An 18,586-nucleotide genomic window follows, 5' to 3' on the forward strand; every position below is an offset into this window, starting at 1 on the left:
CCCACACCATTCCACAATTCTATGCCATACATGCAGCATAGTTACTGGTGGAAGAACTACTTACTGTTAAGGCCAGTAAACCTCCCTTGCTTATTACCAAAATTAACACCAGAAGCTGCATACCCAGTGCGAATCCTCTTTTCACTCCCCTGCAAACGTTAACTCACAGTCTGCTGGAATCCAAGTGCTCCCAACTGGAGTTAGCACATATTCCATGGACTGTGAACTCCTACAATCCTCCAAGGCACGTCTCAAGTATCAACTGGGAATGTGAGAGATGAGCATTTAGGAAAAACACTGAACAGGAAACCACAATTGTGTACTAATGATCCAATAATTCATGTGGATGCATAATTACACTACAACCTGGAATTCTTCTCCCCCAGGCTTTATGTGCACATCAGCACAGGGACAGACGTCCCTGGATGGGAAACCAGCGTGGGATCAGGATCAGCTGTTGGGGAGCCCACAGTGAGCATCTTCTGGAACAGCGGGATCATGTGCTGGGCGTGATCCCTTCAGTCACCTCCCCTTTGTGGGAATGACCATGAGGAAGCCAAGCACACTCATGAAGTGCCTGGGAAGGAAAGCTCCTGTGCCCATCTGATGCTGGAGATAATGCCATCCGTGGCTGCCTTAACAGGGATTACAAAATATTTGTGGCTTGCAGCTGACAAGAACCGGAAGTGAAACAATAGTTCTTTCACTTGCACAAGTCCCCTCTGCATTTTTAAGGGAGTTTTACAGGATCTTAGAAGAATTGGTAGCACTGAAATAATAAAAGAGGTTTATAGAAGCAAATGGAAATCTCTGGTGACTTCAGAATTACTTTATCTTAATGCTATTTTTTCGTTGAGGGGCAGACTTTCCATTTTAAAAAAGGAATCCCCTGGGTGCTTCTAAATCATTCCAGAAAGTCTAAAACAATAATGTGGACGTAAATTGATTTTTTACAGTGATAATATTGGTCCTGCTTGTTCCAGAGGCTACAGAAGTATGTGCTGATGCAAATGGAACCCTTTTATTTCCACAGGACACAGCAATGCTGGGATAACACTCCTGAGCCAATTTAAGACTTTCAGCTACCGTGTCAACTTATTTTTCAATTCAGACAGAGCCACCAGGGGAAAGAACCCTTTGCCACACACATCCTATTAATTTCAGGGCATAAAGCAAATTATTAACTGAAAGCCACCAAGTCCTCAATTTGGGGTCATTTTTTTAAACACTGCCAGCTCCAGCTGAATCTCATTTGTGCAAGTCATGTTTGGAGCCTGCATTTCCATTTGTTTTAAATGATCACTGAAGTGCTTGGGAAAAGTGATGGATGACTGGGCTGAAAACAGAGAAGTCAACACAGCCTCACAAAAACTCCCAACCACTCTAACAAATAAAAACTAGGGCTCACCAGAACATGAAGGTTCCAGCACTGCTGGAACTCATGCAGTTACTCCACTTAATTGCAGAAAAAAACCAAAACCAGAAAGCAGAAGGCAGGAATCCCAAGGAGAACCGCCTTACCAAAAAAAAGTTGGTTTAAGGAATGATAGAGTAATTCAGGTTTAAAAGGGAGATATTGATTCAACCTCTGCACTCAGAGCAGGGACAAATACACCAGGCTGCTCATTCCCTGGAAGTCAGCCAGATCTCCTCCTCTATCAGAATCCTTAAAAACAGGCAAGGCTGTGGAAAAGCCACACTTCACCTGTAATTTTATAAATCAACCTCTCAAATTAACAAAGCACTTCTGTACCTTGTATTGTTCCTGTCACCCACACCTGAGCAAAGGGCTCTTGCAGGAAAATGATGTAACAAAGTTTTTATTCAAACCTGCCAAATCATCACAAGAACTCTGATCAAGAACAAGAGCCAAATTACACAACTCCACTTCCTCGTGTCAAGCAAACTGGAGAGTGCAGAAAAAAACAGAAAAGCAGCCTGATGATTGCAACAGGATAAAAGAAACCACTGACACCACAAAGACAAAGCACCAACTTTTGACACTGCTCTCCCTCAAACACCAAAGCCTGCATGAGCCATGATATGAAGTATTTTTGTTTTGAAAAGCTTAGTTTAGAAAGACCTGCTGCTACTGCCTGCTACCTTCTCCAGAACCTTTCTGTGCTCATAAAAAACGCAGCACCACCTGTAACCTGTACCTCAGCTCTGGCACAGGGTGCCCAGAGAAGCTGTGGCTGCCCCATCCCTGGAATTATTCCAGGCCAGGTTGGAGCACCCGGGGATAGTGGAAGGTGTTCCTGCCCATGGCAGGGAGTTGGAACTGGATGGGCTTTAAGGTCCCTTCCAACCCAAATCATTCTGTGATTTTGAAATCTAAGTTTTTGTTCCCTCTTTCTTTCTCTCTTTAAATAATCTCAGGACTATTTGAAGTGTCCAGCACACCTGCTTTTCTTTTTTTCATGTCAGCATTTCCTCATCATAAGCTGCTGTGTAAAGTCATTCTTTGAGGTGCTTCGTGAGGGGAACTTACAGAATTAAGAGCACAGCATTAAAAAATGATAGTTTCTAAGAGGATGAGTATCAAAACAGTCCTGATTTGACTTCAACCATCACCTTAGCCTTCCTTCTGACCTCAGTTTAAAGTAAAAACCTAAGCACCAGGTAGACACTTATTTTTAAAAGGGTTTGTGGACTGTACTTTCACACTCAGGTGATGGCAACTCTTCCTAAGCAGCTTGTCAGGAAATTGGCGAAGAATAAAACATGACCAGGCTTTATTTAGTCTGCGCTTTGGGGGAGTTTAATTTCACTGCAGAGACTGAAATTGACATAAAGGACAGATAAAAAGGCAAAAGAATTAAAATCTTTTATGAACAGAGACCTAGAATGGCTCTGCTCCTCATTAAGTGGTATAACTGGAAAACCAGGAAGGCACAGTAGGAACAATTCTTCATCCTACTAAAAAAGCTGGAAGCATTTTGCATTTTCTTTCCAAGCATTGCTGTTCAGTTTGTGATAGCTTTCACAGTTACAGCAGAACCAGTCACTTTTTCTTCTCTGCATGAAAGTGTTGCAAAACAAAGTAACATATTCTGTACCACTGCAAATGAGCAGGAGCTGCGTGTACCAGGAACCTAGCCTGTGAAAGGGTCCTTTTGTTGCCTGTGACAGAAAATGAAACAAGGCCTCAAGGTGGATTTGTGATTTTTTGTCATAGGACAGCAGCAGCATTCCAGAGCCAGACACATGGAACAAACCCAGCAGCAGCTTCCTCTTGGGAGCAGCCCAAGGTGCCTCAGCCCAGCACACGTCACACCTTCCCCTCGGTCTGCAAACACCTCGTGCAGGCACAAACCAACACTGTGGCTGCAAAATACGTCCAGCCCTCCTTTCTCCTGACACCAGCACAGCCTTTTATTGGATTTTGTTGTTACAAACCACTGAGGATCCATTGTCCAGGCTGGCAGCAAGACAAGGTGTGCAAGAACTCTAGCTTGTCTGTGTCAGCTCAGCTCACACAGGATGCCAGGACTAACCTTTGATGTACACATCTTATAACAAACATTTCATGATTCTGTTTTAGGCTAAGTAAGACACCTTTCAGCCTATTGAAATAAAAGGTAAAGTAATATAAGGAGAAAACAGATGGGAAGAGGCAGCCAAATCAGCTGAGTTTTTAGCCCACTATTTATCAAGGCAGACAAGTCGATGTCAAAGCTGAGAGTAAAATCTCCTGTTTTCTAGGAAAGTCAGCACTGTCTGCACATGCAGATGGTGCAAAGGGATGGTCTGAGAGTGCAGTGCCACAACTCCAACCCAAAGGCAGAAGCTGGATGCATGTCATGGCCAGGGACTGGGTGTGCTCCAGCCAAGCCAGCCCTGGCTTCCAACAAACCAGAGGCAACAGAACCCCCAAAGCACCATCCTAATTCTGGAAACAAGAACTCCATGAAAACTGAAACCTATGGAGAAACTGTTTATGATGGATGCAAACAGAAGCAGCTTCTGAAACACTCGTGAATGTTATATACAGTAATACAGCCAAGTATCAGCTGAAAAGTCTTCACGTGTTTTTTCCATCTCTAAAGATTTGGGTAAGAACTAGAAAAACAGGCAGTGGATCCAAAATCTGAACAGTCTGAGGAGATACTTGATGTGATTTAGAAATGTGGAGAGCCCTGAGCAGTTCAAAGATCAGCTCAAGGGCAGCTAAATGGGGAAACACTTACAGACAGCACGTGGCACTACAGGAATACCTAAGGACTTACTAATACTGAGATAAAAGGGACATTTTCAGAATATTAATCACAACACAGTAGCAAAGATGTTTAGTTTAGACACTACAACTGCATTATGGCATGTAAAACATACTAGGTCACACCACCACTCCAGCTATTGAAACAGAAACTGTGCTGGAAGGGTGAAACTCCCTTCCAAAATCCTCCCTTCCCAGTGATGTCACCTAGAGATGAGAAACGTTGCACAGCTGTCTCCATTTCTTTATCCTTCAATCCATTTTCCAGTTCTAGCATCTCTTTCAAAAACAGTAATGGCTGTTCCCAGTTCTTTATTCTGCAGGCAGCAATTTTTTCCCCAAGTTACTGTGTTTCTCTTTTTAACATTAATTTCATGTGCTGTTTTCTGCCTGGTCAACCAAAATGGGCAAGATCTTGCTCCATTTCTCAGTCATTGTACAGGTGCTTGCACCAAATGATTCTTCACCTTCAAACAGTCTCCTCTCCCTCCAGCTCCTTCTCCATTTGTGTAAATCATTCTGCTAAGTAAAATAATCTTTCTTTCTGTACTTTATACAGTGTGGTTCCCTCAGGAATTTCAGGAGGAGAAGGAGAAACCAGGACTCTGCCAGCAAATCCCCTTCCAGATTACAAGCTGCTGTTTTTCTAGTATATTTATTTATATATTTAAGCAGTTTCACACTTCAATTTACATTAGAGTTCCTGGATGAAGGAATTTGAGTCCAGTGATGCATTATCCCTGATTTTCCTGAAGATTTTCCCCTTCTCTCCTAAAATCTCCAGTAGCCACTTCAATTTGGGACCTTGCCTGTGACTTTCTCTGCCTTGCTCCAGAGAATGACCCCATTCCCAGGACACCTGGGTGTGTCCCCACGGAGATTTACTCATGACCAACAGTGCAAGAGACCCGAATTCACAGCTCTTCATTAAAAACACACTTTTGTTTACCAGACAAAAAGATTCAACTGCTATAAATATCTGAGAGATGCAGGAAAATAAACCCTGAGTCCTTTCCTACCAGAGTAATTTGGCTGGATGAAAGCACTTAGGCTTTCAGCAAACCGCAATTATTTATATCAAAGAATAAATTGTTACATTTTTTCTGTATGGAAAAAAAAGGTTCAGCTTGAGAAAGGCTTGAAAAGAAATTTACCAGGGCTATTTGCTCATTTTTAAACATGATTTTCAACACCCTTTTTGTTTGTTTTGCTGTGACCATATTCAATTCCCTTCTGGAATTGCTTCCAAGTAAGAGCATTAAGTGATGACAGCCAGCCATGCATGTAAGGATGGAATTATCTTATGTAAGCATCAATTAATAATTTTATCTGCACCACCACAAGGAAATTCTTTATAAGCATTTCCATGTACTAAACATTTAGTCAGCACAAATATTCACATTTTACTAACAGAACAGCACAACCATGCACACGCACAGGGAAAAGCAGGAGGATTCCTTTGGTGCTCTCATTTTTTACCTCAGTTACCTGCTTTTTATATCAATATATCAGTATTTCCCCTCCCAAAATGCAAGGCACACTGATAATACAGGGATTTGTCATAATTCTATACTATTTCTGCAATAAAGCAGTTTAAAATGCAAATGACAGACTCGTAAGTCACCCTGCCTGGAAAGAGTTTGTAAAGAGCAAATTAAAGTTTGAAAATGTCAACATGTGAAATGCAAACAGATAAAGTGTGAATTAGCTGATTTTACAATTTATCTTTAACTCTCAAACTCTAGAACACAGGAATAGTGTACATTTAATTAATTCTAGGGTGATGTTTAAGAAAAAACAACCATGAGCAATCAGGTTTGAACTTTTTAAGTGTGCCATTTCCTGTGAGTTCAACCAGCCTTGATCTGGCAAACTGCCACAGGTGAGAACAGGAATGCTGACTGCTGCTCCCTAAAATCCTTAGTTTGGAAGCCAAGATATTTAATAGTTCTAGTTCATTAATCACACCATAAAGAAGTGTTCTGATGAGATAAAAAATAAAAAGGATTATGGAATATGGTACTAAAGAACCAAAACCCCTCCACTTTCCTTCCAGAAGGAAAATACAGAGCTTAGTTGGACAAACCTGATTCCTTTAGCCAAGGGAACTTTATCCAAGTGAGTTTTCCACTCAAGGTTTTTTTAGTCCTTTATCCAAGTAAGTTATTCAGAAAAGAAGCAAATTAAAAAATGAAAGTGACTGCTCAGTTTTGGGGCCTGAAAGCCGGTTCCAAATTTTTTAGACAGCACTGCAGGCTCTACCTTCCCTCTCATGCATGGCAGCTCACTGGAAAAGTCAATCCAGGACTTTGTACCCTCCATCTGCTCCCCAGATTTTCCCAGTTCCCAATGGCAGGCACGAAGCAGCCTCCTCACCTTCATGATGTTCACGAGGTCTGTTTGATAGTAGCGATCCTGGTGTGCATTGGCAGCTGCTAACGTGAGAAGATAATCATTCCTGGCATGGATAGCCTTGGAATTGCACTCGGATCGTCGGGCTTTTAACTGCAACAAGTGAAAACACAGCTCACAGTGACAATCTGAATGACCCAACACACATTAACAGCCAATTAATTGTGTGGATATGTGTCAGTACAGTGAAAACTTTAGGGCGTTTATAGCTTTTAAGTCTTCCTAATGATGAGGGGATTCCTGATAAGATTTTTCTCTCCTGCAACTGGAATCTCACATGTGGTCTTCAAAGAACAGTTTTAACTCTAATTGGAAAAAGAATTCCTTGTATATATTCCATATATAATTCTATACTCTGCCCAAAGAGTGCTCTTAGCTCATCCCTCATCCTACCAATTTCCCTTCCCAATTGCCTCACCTCTACATTCCAGACAATTTGGGGCACTTGCCTAATGAAATGAGCAGCAAAATCCAAGTTTTATACTCACCTTCACACTTGCCTTCTGCAAGCTAATCCTTGAATGAAAAAGACTAAGTTTGGACCTGGAACAGAAATGAGCAGAAGGAATTGAATGTTTGCCTTACACCATTTCTACAAAAGTATTTTTTAGCTTCTGAAGGATGGTGGTTTAAAAAGTAAGTAAGAAAACAAAATCAACTCAATAGCTACTTTAATCTGAATAACACTGCAGTATAAATCTGCTCTAAAATTCCCAAGCTCAAATTTTTGGTTGTTTTTGTTTGTGTTTGTTTGTTTACTTTCTTCAGGTATTATAGGTAATTTTATTAAAGTTCTTTTCATCATCCCTCAGAAAGATAGAAAAGATCTCTAATGAAATCATCATTTCATTCCCTGAGAGCAGTTCTGAGTAACTTCTAAAAACAAAAATTAAAGAAAAGAAAAAAGCATGTGGCAAATTCCCATAAGACAGGCCAAACTCCAAACCCAAAACATGTGCTACTTTTTTTCCTGGAAGGAAGGAAATCACCCTCTTTAGGACGTTAAGGAACAGAAAAAAACCTAAATCCTCAAAAATTTATCTCAAAAAATGAAAAAAGTGTCCTGTTGTCTCTCCCCTCTAAATGGACTGATACCAAATTTGAGATGTGTGGACAGAAAAGGAAGTCAGGAGGCTTTAATATCAAACAAGTGCCAGCTGACACACTGTCCTTAGAAAATGCCAAATTAAAGCTGTTACTTGAACTTCCTTCCTAAAGAAACCAACACAAACAAGTCCTAATTTCCTCTCAGGGCGTGCTTGAAATGGCTACAAAAATGTATAGAAGCAAAAAGGAAAGAAAACCTGGAAGAACCTCGTTGAAAGCCAAATATCAAGTGCAAAAGCTAAGAGAAATGTGCTTTTTGGGGCTGCAATTATTTCTACATATGCCATTATAAAAACATACTTGGCCTCAATATCAGCTTTCTCCCGCACCGCCTGAGCCATCTGTTCAGTCTCAAAATATTTCTTTTTGCCTTTAGCTAAATCTTTGACTGTCTCCTGTAATTCAGCTTGGATCCTTGTCAGCTGGTCCACGCACTGAAAAAAAGCATTCAGGAAACACAATATTACTTCTTTTTTACATCCAAATAATATTAGCATCATTGTTTTACTGCTTTTTATGGTAGTTTATAAGGAAGGATGCAGTCTTCAAGTTACTCCTGCTCAATTATTCATGCAGGTCTTTTAAAACTGCATAAAACCTTCTCTCTTCCTTTCTTTCTGCTGCTGTTTAAACTGTTCAAAATCAATGATAACCCACTAAATAAACATTAAAGTTCTGAAAGCTTTGGATGAGGTAATTAGCTGAAGTCATCGGAATACAACTGGGAAAAATCCAAGGGCAATATACTGGAAGTGATACCAAAAAATGATTAATCTTTCCTTCTTTAAAATTTAAAACATGAGGCAAAAGCTGCCACACAAAACACAACACAACAGGAAGAAAAATTATTATATTCAGCAATTCTTTAGACACCCTGCCAGCTTAAGAAAAACCCCAACAAACTGGGAAAGGATCTGTGCTAAGCAGGATCTAGGTAACAAAACCAACATGAATCATCAATGTCTAGAATTAAAACTCTCTTTAGAAGAGATTACTAAAGATTTTCTTTTACCCAAACTGGATTAAGCACACAGGAGAGTGATAGTCCAGAGGAGTTCTATTTAATTACAGGTATCACAGGCTGGATGTGGTCAGTGAAGGCTCCAGCAGTACTCAGGGGTGACTTCAAGGAAACCAATCTGCCTTTGAGTCCTTCCAACACCACCCAAAGGTCCCAGCTCTTCCATATCAACATCATCCCCCCGGCTTCCCTCATTCCAGGCGTGCTGCTGGTGAACACCCCTCCAGAACACCTCAGCTTCTTCATTGCACTGATTATTAATGCATGGCACCTCCTTCAGGAGCACTGCAGGACTAATGAGCTGCTGTAATGTGTAACATTAACTTCCCCATGTCCCACTGTGAAAAAACAACACCCAGCCACCTGTGAAAAGCAAACTGGCAGCCAACAGGAATTGCTGGTCCTCTCACCACACAATCCTGCTCTCCCTGGAGCTGTCAAATTGCTATGAACTACAGAAGAATTCACACTAAAGCCACTGCTTGATGTGTGCAGACCAATAAAGCAATGGGCTCCAGAGGGTGCATTCCCTGGAGGCTGGTTTGGGGAGTGGTGGAAGGCAGGATGGGGATTTTTGGAAACCTCTGCATGCATGACTGAAAAATGAAAGGTAAAAAAATCTGTATATAATGCACAGCTGACTAAGACCTAAAAGCCTGTGAAAAGGACTGGGGGTTTGCAACATCAGTGGGGATTTTGATCCCTAAAATCTCCTGCCAGCATCAAAAAATTAAAATATCAAATAACCCCAGTTGTTAAAAAGATCATTTGAGAGAGATAAATAATCTTGGTTTGCATCCCTGCAGGATAAAGAACTGTCAGGAGACTGGATGCCACTTTAGATGTATATTCCAATGTAACGTTACCAGTATTTTGCTGACTGAATTTTTATTTTGGTAAGCTTTTGTCTGGATGGAGGTCAGAACAATTATTTCTCTGTCCATTGTTTATCTGTTTGGGAATTCAAAGGGAAGGGTGAGATACTGCCCTGTGTAAAACAATAAACTGGTTGTGGAGGAAAATTAATCCCACCAAGTGGACGATAATTCCATGTTGAAGGAAAAGCATGTTATCACTGTGAATCAAAATACTGCCCTGATAATTGTAATAACTTGTTCTGCTGATTCAAAAGTGCAGGAATAAAGGAACTTCTATGACTTTTATAAATTTAAAGATCCCACTTCTACTGCTGCCTCATAAACACTGAGCTATCGCCACTTGCAGAAGAATAAAATAAGATTATTTATCCAGTAAGAATGTTATAAAATTGCCACAGCATTGTTTGGAAAGCTTCACATGAAAATAAAATTCACAGGACAACAAAACAGCATTAATAAAGTTAATTTTTCCCTCACAAAACAGATATTGCACATGTTTCTAAGAGCTGTGGAATAATTTGTTCAGAAACGGAAAGTTCACATTACATGAACATCTATTTAATTTTGTAACCAAGCATTTTACAAAATACTACTCTAGAACACAGAACTGGGTACATTCTGGGTCTCTGTTGTCACTTTCTAACAAGCAAAGCTAAAATGATTGTTGTTTGGGGGTTTTTTTGGTCATTCAAGGGACACCTCCCACTATCCCAGGTTGCTCCAAGCCCCGTCCAGCCTGGCCTTGGGCATTTCCAGAGATCCAGGGGCAGCCACAACTTCTCTGGGCACCCTGTGCCAGGGCCTTCCCACCCTCATAAAGGACTTTCAAACTCAACAAGCAATTAAATTAATATCCAGCTCACTGGAATGACACTATTTTCTCTACTGGGATAATTACAGATAATTAAACAGATAATTAAAGCAGCTTTTGGAGCACTTATTTGTGATACTGTTACAGGACGTGGCTGGACAATGTCTACTCTCCATCCTGCAGATTGCTCAAGCCTTTCCTTCAGGTTTCAGATGGATCTTTTCTTAAAATCAGAACTTTTTCTAACAAAAACCACTTGCAATTGTCACTGCAAACCAAATCCAACAATTTCTACAGCACAACACGAGATTTGCTGAGACATGTTGGACTCACTGAGTATCACATTTTTAAAAGACTCATTTCCAAGCAGGTATAATGTGGGCTAACAGCTCAGAAATTGGATCCCTCTCTCACAAGCTGGATATTTACACCTATGACATGAAGAGTACACGTGTGTTTTAGAAGTGTCACACTAAAAGATTTCTAAAAACCATTTTTTCCCCTCGATAAAAATGACAAAAGTATAAAGATTTTGTTAAAGCACAAATACCTTCTTCAGCTGCTGCTCCTTAAAGCACCGCACACTCCTGGCTGGTTCAGAAATTAAGTTTTTATAGTTCTCACAGATATTGAGTCGGGACTGGGCCACCTGCATGGTGCCTTCTAAGAGTGATTTCCAAACTGAGTACATGCTCCTAAAATAATGAAACACAGAGAGGGTGTGGGAAGGAAGAAAGGGAGGTCATTCCATTGAAAATTCAGATTTATAGAATCTCCTGAATTGGAAGGATCCTCCACAAGGATGAGAATCCAGCTCCTGGGTTGGTTTCTGCAGCAGCAGCATTTTTCCAAGGACTGCTTTTAAAACTAAATCTAAAGCACAACCCTTTAGGCTGAACTAGCAAATATCTCCACTTTTAACAAAAATTTTAATGGAAGTTGTACCAAAAATAAAGATTTTCCTGCCTGTTCCTATCTCGTGATTCAACTTTTTGCCAAAAACTTTGGGTTCAGCACTTGGTGATGGGCAAGGGTTTGGAGAAGATCTCTGGGCACTGTGGGATCTCATGGCGTGGAAGGGAACAAGCTGCAGGTAGGAGGGGTTGGGTGTTATGGGAGTTTTATGTACACTTGAGACCATAATTCAGTTTATTTCTTCCTAAACACACAAACGATGTGAGGGTGCTGAAAGTCCTGAACACAAATGTGTCAATTTCTTCCTGTTTGAAATAAAACTTGTCAGAACACAAAGAAGACATAAAAACAAAGCATCTGAAAGCTTATTCCAAATATTTAGGAGGTGCTGCTCAAAGGCTTTCAGCAACTGAGTTATTTCTGGTTTCATGTTTTATCCACCTTTCATGTTAATGAAATAAAGTTTTGTAAACAACTGTCTCTTGCTCTGCCTCCTCCCTGCTGTCAGATTTGATCTTCACAAAGAACAGCCTCTTAAAATGAAATCTCTTCCTGTCTTTTCCTATGAAACAATCCACACACTTATCCCTCTAACATTAAAGTTATTTACTAAAATCTATATTCAGATATGAGCATTAATACCCAAATAGATGCAAATTACAGCTGTCCTGTCAAGCTGTTTTGTTTCTCCCATGTTCCTAAATATTCAAATCATAAACATCTATTTAAGACTTATCTCAGGAAAACAAAGCTTCTTTTTGAACTGGCAATGCTCTACTACAAAGGAAAAAGAAAAATTAACTACAGAAAAGCAGTGGTTCATTGTTAAGTAAAATAATGACACAAATTGAAATGATAAATACAGCAATTTTGAGATCTCCAACGGGTAAATTACCTATAATCACTTCGTTCCTCAGCTCTTATTCCAAGCCAGTCCTTCTTTAAGTATTGGCTAGCCAGCTTCTGAATGCTCTGTTAAAAGAAGGGGGAAAAAAGTTTTAAAAAGGTGATTAAAAGAACATTTCTGCTCTTACGTCAGACAAATGAAAACCCAAAGAAGCAAACAATCTACAGCTCCAGCAAATGCACAATGGCAGAATCAGAGGTGGGAGTGTTGGAAGGCAAAGGGCTGAACTTGTCCCAGCTGTGAGAACCCTGATTTCCATTTCCCTGGAGGAGGACAGGGGGCTCCCAGAATCCAGGAAATATCTGCTCATCTATGAGCCCACGCTGACATGCCCAGCTTGGATCATCCAAGGCTGCAGGAGCTCTGCTGCTCCCAGGAGGAGCCCACTACTCAGAGGATTACACCAGACAAGAGATTGACAAATGCAGCTCATCTTTAATTATTAATGTTAATTGCACCCTTCAGTCTCTGTGTTTCATTTTGCACAGCCTCAGAAAACCACTAACAACATTTTCATTTTCAAGGTCAGAAAGCAGCAGGAATTCATTTATAACCACACAGAGAAGGGGAGCTGCTGCCACACTGACCCCTCCTCTGGCTGCTGATCCCATTTTCCTCACCATATCACTTTGGAGTTGGGTCCCACCAACCGGAAAACACGGTGTACACTGTGGAAATCATGGAGCTGGAGAGGAGTTCATGAACACTGAGCAGCATTCCTGGATTTGGGTTCCTGCTGGGGAACCACAACCCCATGGAATACTTCAGGCTGGGGCAGAGGGGCTGCAAGAGGATCTCGGGGTGCCTCAGGGGAGGTTTAGGTTGGATTAGAGAAAATTCCTTCCCCATACAGAAAAGGATGGCACAGCTGCCCAGGACAGTGGTGAGGTCCCATCCCTGAAGGATTTAAGAGCTCTGTGGATGTGGCACTTGGGGACATGGGTTAGTGCTGGGGGAATGGCTGGACTTGAAGACCTTGAAGATCCTTTCCAGCCTAAACCAACCTGTGACTCTTCATCACCACAGTAACACCCTCCAGCTTTTGCATGTTAGTCCACACAGCAAAGAAGTGGGAGACTTGGGTGAAAATTCCCTTTCCAGCTAGGAATCAATCCCCCAGGCACAGCACAGTATTTTGGCATAGCAATCCTGAGGAAGAGCCTGAGTGAGACATCTTTGCCTCTGACCCACTCAACGAGAGGCATGACCCAGTGTTATTTATTTACTTTTCATACCATGTTTAAGATGCAACAACCTTTTAATTACTCCTAGAAAAAATATCAGAAGTAGCTCAAACAGCACAAGATTTTATTCATGTCACACCAGCCCACACAACAGTAAAAATTTATTACTGACCTATGATTTGATCGATGTGTTCAGACATAAAAATTAAATGTCGCTAATAGATCATTAGCAGCAAAGTCATGCTCCTCCATATTTAAAAAAACCCACACAAATTCCATTAGGTAGCTGTTAAAAAATCCCAGATAAAAGGAAAAATAACATTTCCCTTAACCCTGGCAGAGCAATTTGTGATGAGATTTGGAGCTTCATGAGATACCTCCACCTGGTGCTACTTTGGTGTTTCCACCCATTCTGCCTCAGACTCCGCTACGAGATGTGCCTCAAGATGCTGAACAAACATTCACAAACAGGAAAAAAAGCTCGCTGGCAGCTGAGGACAAGCTCTGCCAAAATTAAGATGCAAAAGAAGTCACAAGAGGGATAAATAAAGCTATTTTTGCCCACAGAAATCCTACCACTGATGTCAGCAAATAGACCATAAACCCAGCGGGATTAACCATTTATTTCCAAACTGAACCACCAGCACCAAAACCACTCAAGAGGGTGAAGGGAATAGTGAGGATTAAAGAATCATGGAACATCCTGAGTTGGAAGGGACTCACGGGACCACAAAGTCCAACTCCTGGCCCTCCAACAATCCCACCCTGTGCCCAGGAACGTTGTCCAAACACTCCTGGAGCTCTGGCATCCAGGAAAAAATCAGCACAATTTCACATACACTCAGATTTATATTTCCCAGGGCTGCAGCTCCTACTTGATGTTCCCTATCACCAGACCTGACCTCAAGTCTATTTACTGATCTTTTCTAATAAAGCCAGTTGTGACAGCTATTGGAGAGGAAAAAAATGTAAAATATTTGCTATAATACTTACAAAAGGAACTACCACTAGAAAAGGAAAGAGGGAGATGGCCCAAATTAAAAGATCATCCTTAGAAGATTTTTTTTAAAAGTCGTATTAACGATACTTTCCAAAGCAGTTGTAAAGTTTTTATCTGTAATAATAATTGAGAGGTGCTGATGACAGCCAGGTGCCAAAAAACCTATTATTGATAGCAGAAAGCATGATAGACACAGCTGATGTAACGCTGAGTTTTGGGGCTATCAAGCAGGTAAAGTCAGTGCTGCTTTTCATTTAGGTGGTTTCAATATCTTGCATCATTTTGATCCCTTCTCTTTATCACAGCAGCTTTCTGACATGCTTTTTTTTCTTTTTAATAAATAGCATTATTTTGTTTGCTAAGTCTTCTTCTAGAAGGCAAACACTCCACAAGTGAGAGATTTTAGTATCTCTCTATTTCATTTCTTCTGTGGGAAGAGCAAGGTTACTCCCAATTAAACTGATTTCACGAAGTGTGGAAGCCACTTTTACCAATCAACAGCTGCAAATTAACACTCTCCATTAGCAGCAAGAAAAAGTACCAGTTTTATTATGTATAAATTCTTATTATCAGACCCATCCATTGCTTATGTGCAAGAGAGCTTTGCTTTGTTTTACTTTTAAATGGGGAAAAAAGCGTTGGCAATGTTGTACCATTGTCATTATTGTGAGGTGCAGGCACTGTGGAAAATTCTGTTTTATTTCAGTGCTGCTGCTTCTTCCAAAATAAATTTGACAGCTACACCAAGACTCTCCTGCTGCTGTAAAAACAGCCTTTTGACTGATATCAGATATTTTCAAGCCCATATTTTTAGCTGTAGGAGAGTAAGACTGCATGGGCCGTTCACTGATGATCCTTGTGGGTGCCTTCCAGCTCAGAATATTCTGTGAAATGAACGAAGTAATCTGTGAGGACTAGCTGAGGATGAAGGGAAATTGGCATACACAGAGACTCCTCCAAAAAAAGAAAGGAGAAAAACCCCACACACAACCAAAATGCAAGATGTCTACATCTTGAAGAATGCTTCTACTACAAAAATGAAGAAATGAGATGTATCCAAATCAAGACATTTCAGGTGCTTCCCTGATGCCCTCAGCTTTTTTTCTTAAACCAGTGAGATCTGACATGACTTCAGGAAGCCTGACTCAGTCAAACACAGCTACTCGGGGCCCAAAATTCAGGAGGCAGCTTCATCAATCACAGAGATGTTTTCCTCACAAGCTTGAAGAGTAACTTGGAACAGATTTTATGCCCATGCCCATCTCTTGGAAACATTTGGACAGGAAGAAGGGAGCATGCAATGCAGCCTGTGAGGAGAGGACTCTGGTTCCTGAATACAGCAGAACCATTCAGTATCAGCACTAAAGTCTGAGACAGTTATTGCTGTGATTATTTCAAGTGATATTTTATTTACCAGGGCTAGGTTCAATAATGGTTTAATGAGAATGAAGGGACTCAGGCAGGGATGCCAGGCAGGGATGCCAGGCAGGATGTGACGTGGCTCCATTTGCATCCCAAGCTGTCAACACAAGCTCTGTCAGACACAGTTATTTTGCTGGGAGCTCACACAGGGCCCTCGGTAGCAGCACCGTGACCAAAGCGCTGCTGCAGCACAAATGGAAATGAAAACAGTCCCTGGAACAGACAGCACATGGACTTCTCCAGGGCATCCTGGTACTTTCCAAAAGGTGCCCTGAGTGTTCATCTGCACTGCCCTTAACACGGTTAAATGAGAGATAAAAGAGGTTTCCCTGTGCCTGCAGCATCAATTGCAAAATTCCCTGGAAACATTAGGAAAGGCGGGTTATCTAAGGTAAAGCTGCATCCCTGACCATGCTGCTTCTCCTTCCTGAAGATGGGATGGATATTCCTTCCTACCATTAGGTGACTCCAGTTCCAGAAAATATGGGGTTTCATTCTTTCATTCATTCACAATTTTGTTCCAAGCTGCTTCCTTTCTCTTTTCATTTTCAGATGTTTGAAGCGTGACAAGAAAGCAAAGAAAACAAAGCGGGAAGCTAAAAAATTCATGTACAGCAGTTAAATACCACCTCAGGCACTCCTGCAATCAGATTTAGCAAAGGAAATGTCAAAGCTCTTCTCATTCACTTTGTTCATTTGTTAAAACTGTTGCTTCATTTGCACCATCTTAATTCTCTCCAAAACAACCTGAATGAAATATAATTTAACTTTTCCTCTCTCAGCACTCCTTTTAAAAACCCCTGGCACTAAGTTGGTTCCTTTTTTCCAAAGGTTTCACAGTTTTCAAAGACAACACTCACAGTGCTAAGACAGGAAATGATCAGAGGATAAATCCACTGCAGCCAAGCTGACTAGACCTAGAGCCAATTCAGATTTATTCATCAAAATATCCTCTAACCTATTATATTCCTGACCTTTCATCAGGCCAGGATCCATAGCTAACCTAGGGATTCATATTCTGTATTACTTGGCACAAAACCAATGTTGGAAGTTTCTTTCTCTGCCTTATTATGTCTCCCTTATTATGAGTACACTGACAGATTTTAAGCAATAAAACCATACTTCACTAAGCTTCCAACTGCTATTTCTCCAAATTCTCCAGTCATTGGCTTCCAAATTTTAGGATTTCAGGTATCAGAAAAAAGTAATTGTGATCTCCATGACGTGGCACCATGGCCATAACTTCATCACAGGTACTTCCATCTCTGAGCAGGTTACAACCCAGAATAAATCCAGCTACACCACCCAAGCTAAGCATTCATGGGGAGAAATTATTTTCACTTTCTAAATTACATATTTTAAATTGCTACACTAGGGATATGCTGCCATTTGGAAACATTCCAGGTCGTTTTTAAGGCCTTTTGCTAAATGACTCCTTAAAAAATGTCTGCACTGATGCTCTTACTGCACCGCCCAGTGAGTATTTATCCAGTGAGTGTATTTCAGGCAGCCTGAAGTTTAGGGACTCCCTTCTTACAATTCTTAGCCCCACAACCCCTGAGGAGGTACAATAATCCTAACAAATAAAAATCCCCCAGCTTTCCAGGCACCAAGTGAAGAAGTCGGAGCAAAATTCCCCCCATCTTTGAGCATGAAAGTTGGAAAACGGCTGAAGATTGCTTTTAGTCTTCAAAATACAAGTAGATCCTGTTTAAACCATCTAAAATCACTCTCATACTTGAAATAACTTTTCCTAGATTGTGAAACTGTTCTACATAAACTCAGAGTTCTTTTTCAGAGCTAGCTTTCTTTAAGTCCCTATGAAACTGTTAGAAAACCTCAGGAAGGGGCAGAGCCTCAGGCTGTATTACAAGATATCAGGAGGTTTCCACCACATCACTTCTCCCTGGAGCCAAAGGCACATCAGCAGCTCTGGCAAAGAAGTTTGTTTGTCTTTCGGTTCAAAAGTCTGTGTTTCCTGAGCAAATCCCATTCCTAATAGATAAACCAAAGTCCTGGATCGCATTTCGGATGGGGAACCACTGCTTTATATAACCACTGCTCCATATAAACCAGATTTCTTTTCCACCCTACTGCACTAGACAATGCAATTTTTGGCTGAGTTAATTTTTAACTTTTAGGTAAACTTTAAACAACTTTGGACCTTGATCTTTAGACAGATCTTCGAAAGCTTAAAAATAGGGCAATTTATGAGGTTCCACAAGGCCAAGTGCAAGGTTCTATACACGGGTCGGGCAATGACAGGACAAGGGGGAATGGCTTCCCACTGCCACAGGGCAGGGCTGGATGGGAGATTGGGAAGGAATTGCTCCCTGGCAGGGTGGGCAGGCCCTGGCACAGGGTGTCCAGAGCAGCTGGGGCTGCCCCTGGATCCCTGGAAGTGTCCAAGGCCAGGCTGGACATTGGGGCTTGGAGCAGCCTGGGACAGTGGAAGGTGTCCCTGCCCATGGCAGGGGAGCTTGAATGGGGTGATTTTTAAGATCCCTTCCTGATATTAGAAGACTCAAGAGAGTGAAGTCATGGCAAACCACCTGGTTTTTTCTCCATGACCAGGTCTGCTTGCCACCATTAATTCAAAGTGAAGTTTCTCAGGACACAAATGCAAAATACCACCCAAACCCCACACGTAGGAGTGATGACAAACCAGCACTTCTGCCATTCCCTCACAAGAGGAACCACCTGCACAGGGGCT

General features: G+C 41.3%; 1 protein-coding gene across 3 annotated transcripts in view; it reads right to left on the bottom strand.

Annotated features, from left to right (window-relative positions):
- Window positions 1-18,586, bottom strand: part of FCHSD2 (FCH and double SH3 domains 2) — a 122,276-nt gene that overhangs the window by 48,248 nt on the left and 55,442 nt on the right. For all 3 annotated transcript variants that reach the window (XM_069026558.1, XM_069026549.1, XM_069026566.1), the window contains 5 exons: window positions 12,256-12,332; window positions 10,996-11,140; window positions 8,036-8,169; window positions 7,117-7,171; window positions 6,593-6,721 (listed from right to left, as the gene is read on the bottom strand). In XM_069026558.1, coding sequence (XP_068882659.1) covers window positions 6,593-6,721; window positions 7,117-7,171; window positions 8,036-8,169; window positions 10,996-11,140; window positions 12,256-12,332 — 540 coding nt within the window. The remainder of the gene's footprint in view (window positions 1-6,592; window positions 6,722-7,116; window positions 7,172-8,035; window positions 8,170-10,995; window positions 11,141-12,255; window positions 12,333-18,586) is intronic.

This window comes from Aphelocoma coerulescens, chromosome 1 (genome assembly GCF_041296385.1).
Source record: "Aphelocoma coerulescens isolate FSJ_1873_10779 chromosome 1, UR_Acoe_1.0, whole genome shotgun sequence".
Lineage (NCBI taxonomy): Eukaryota > Metazoa > Chordata > Aves > Passeriformes > Corvidae > Aphelocoma > Aphelocoma coerulescens.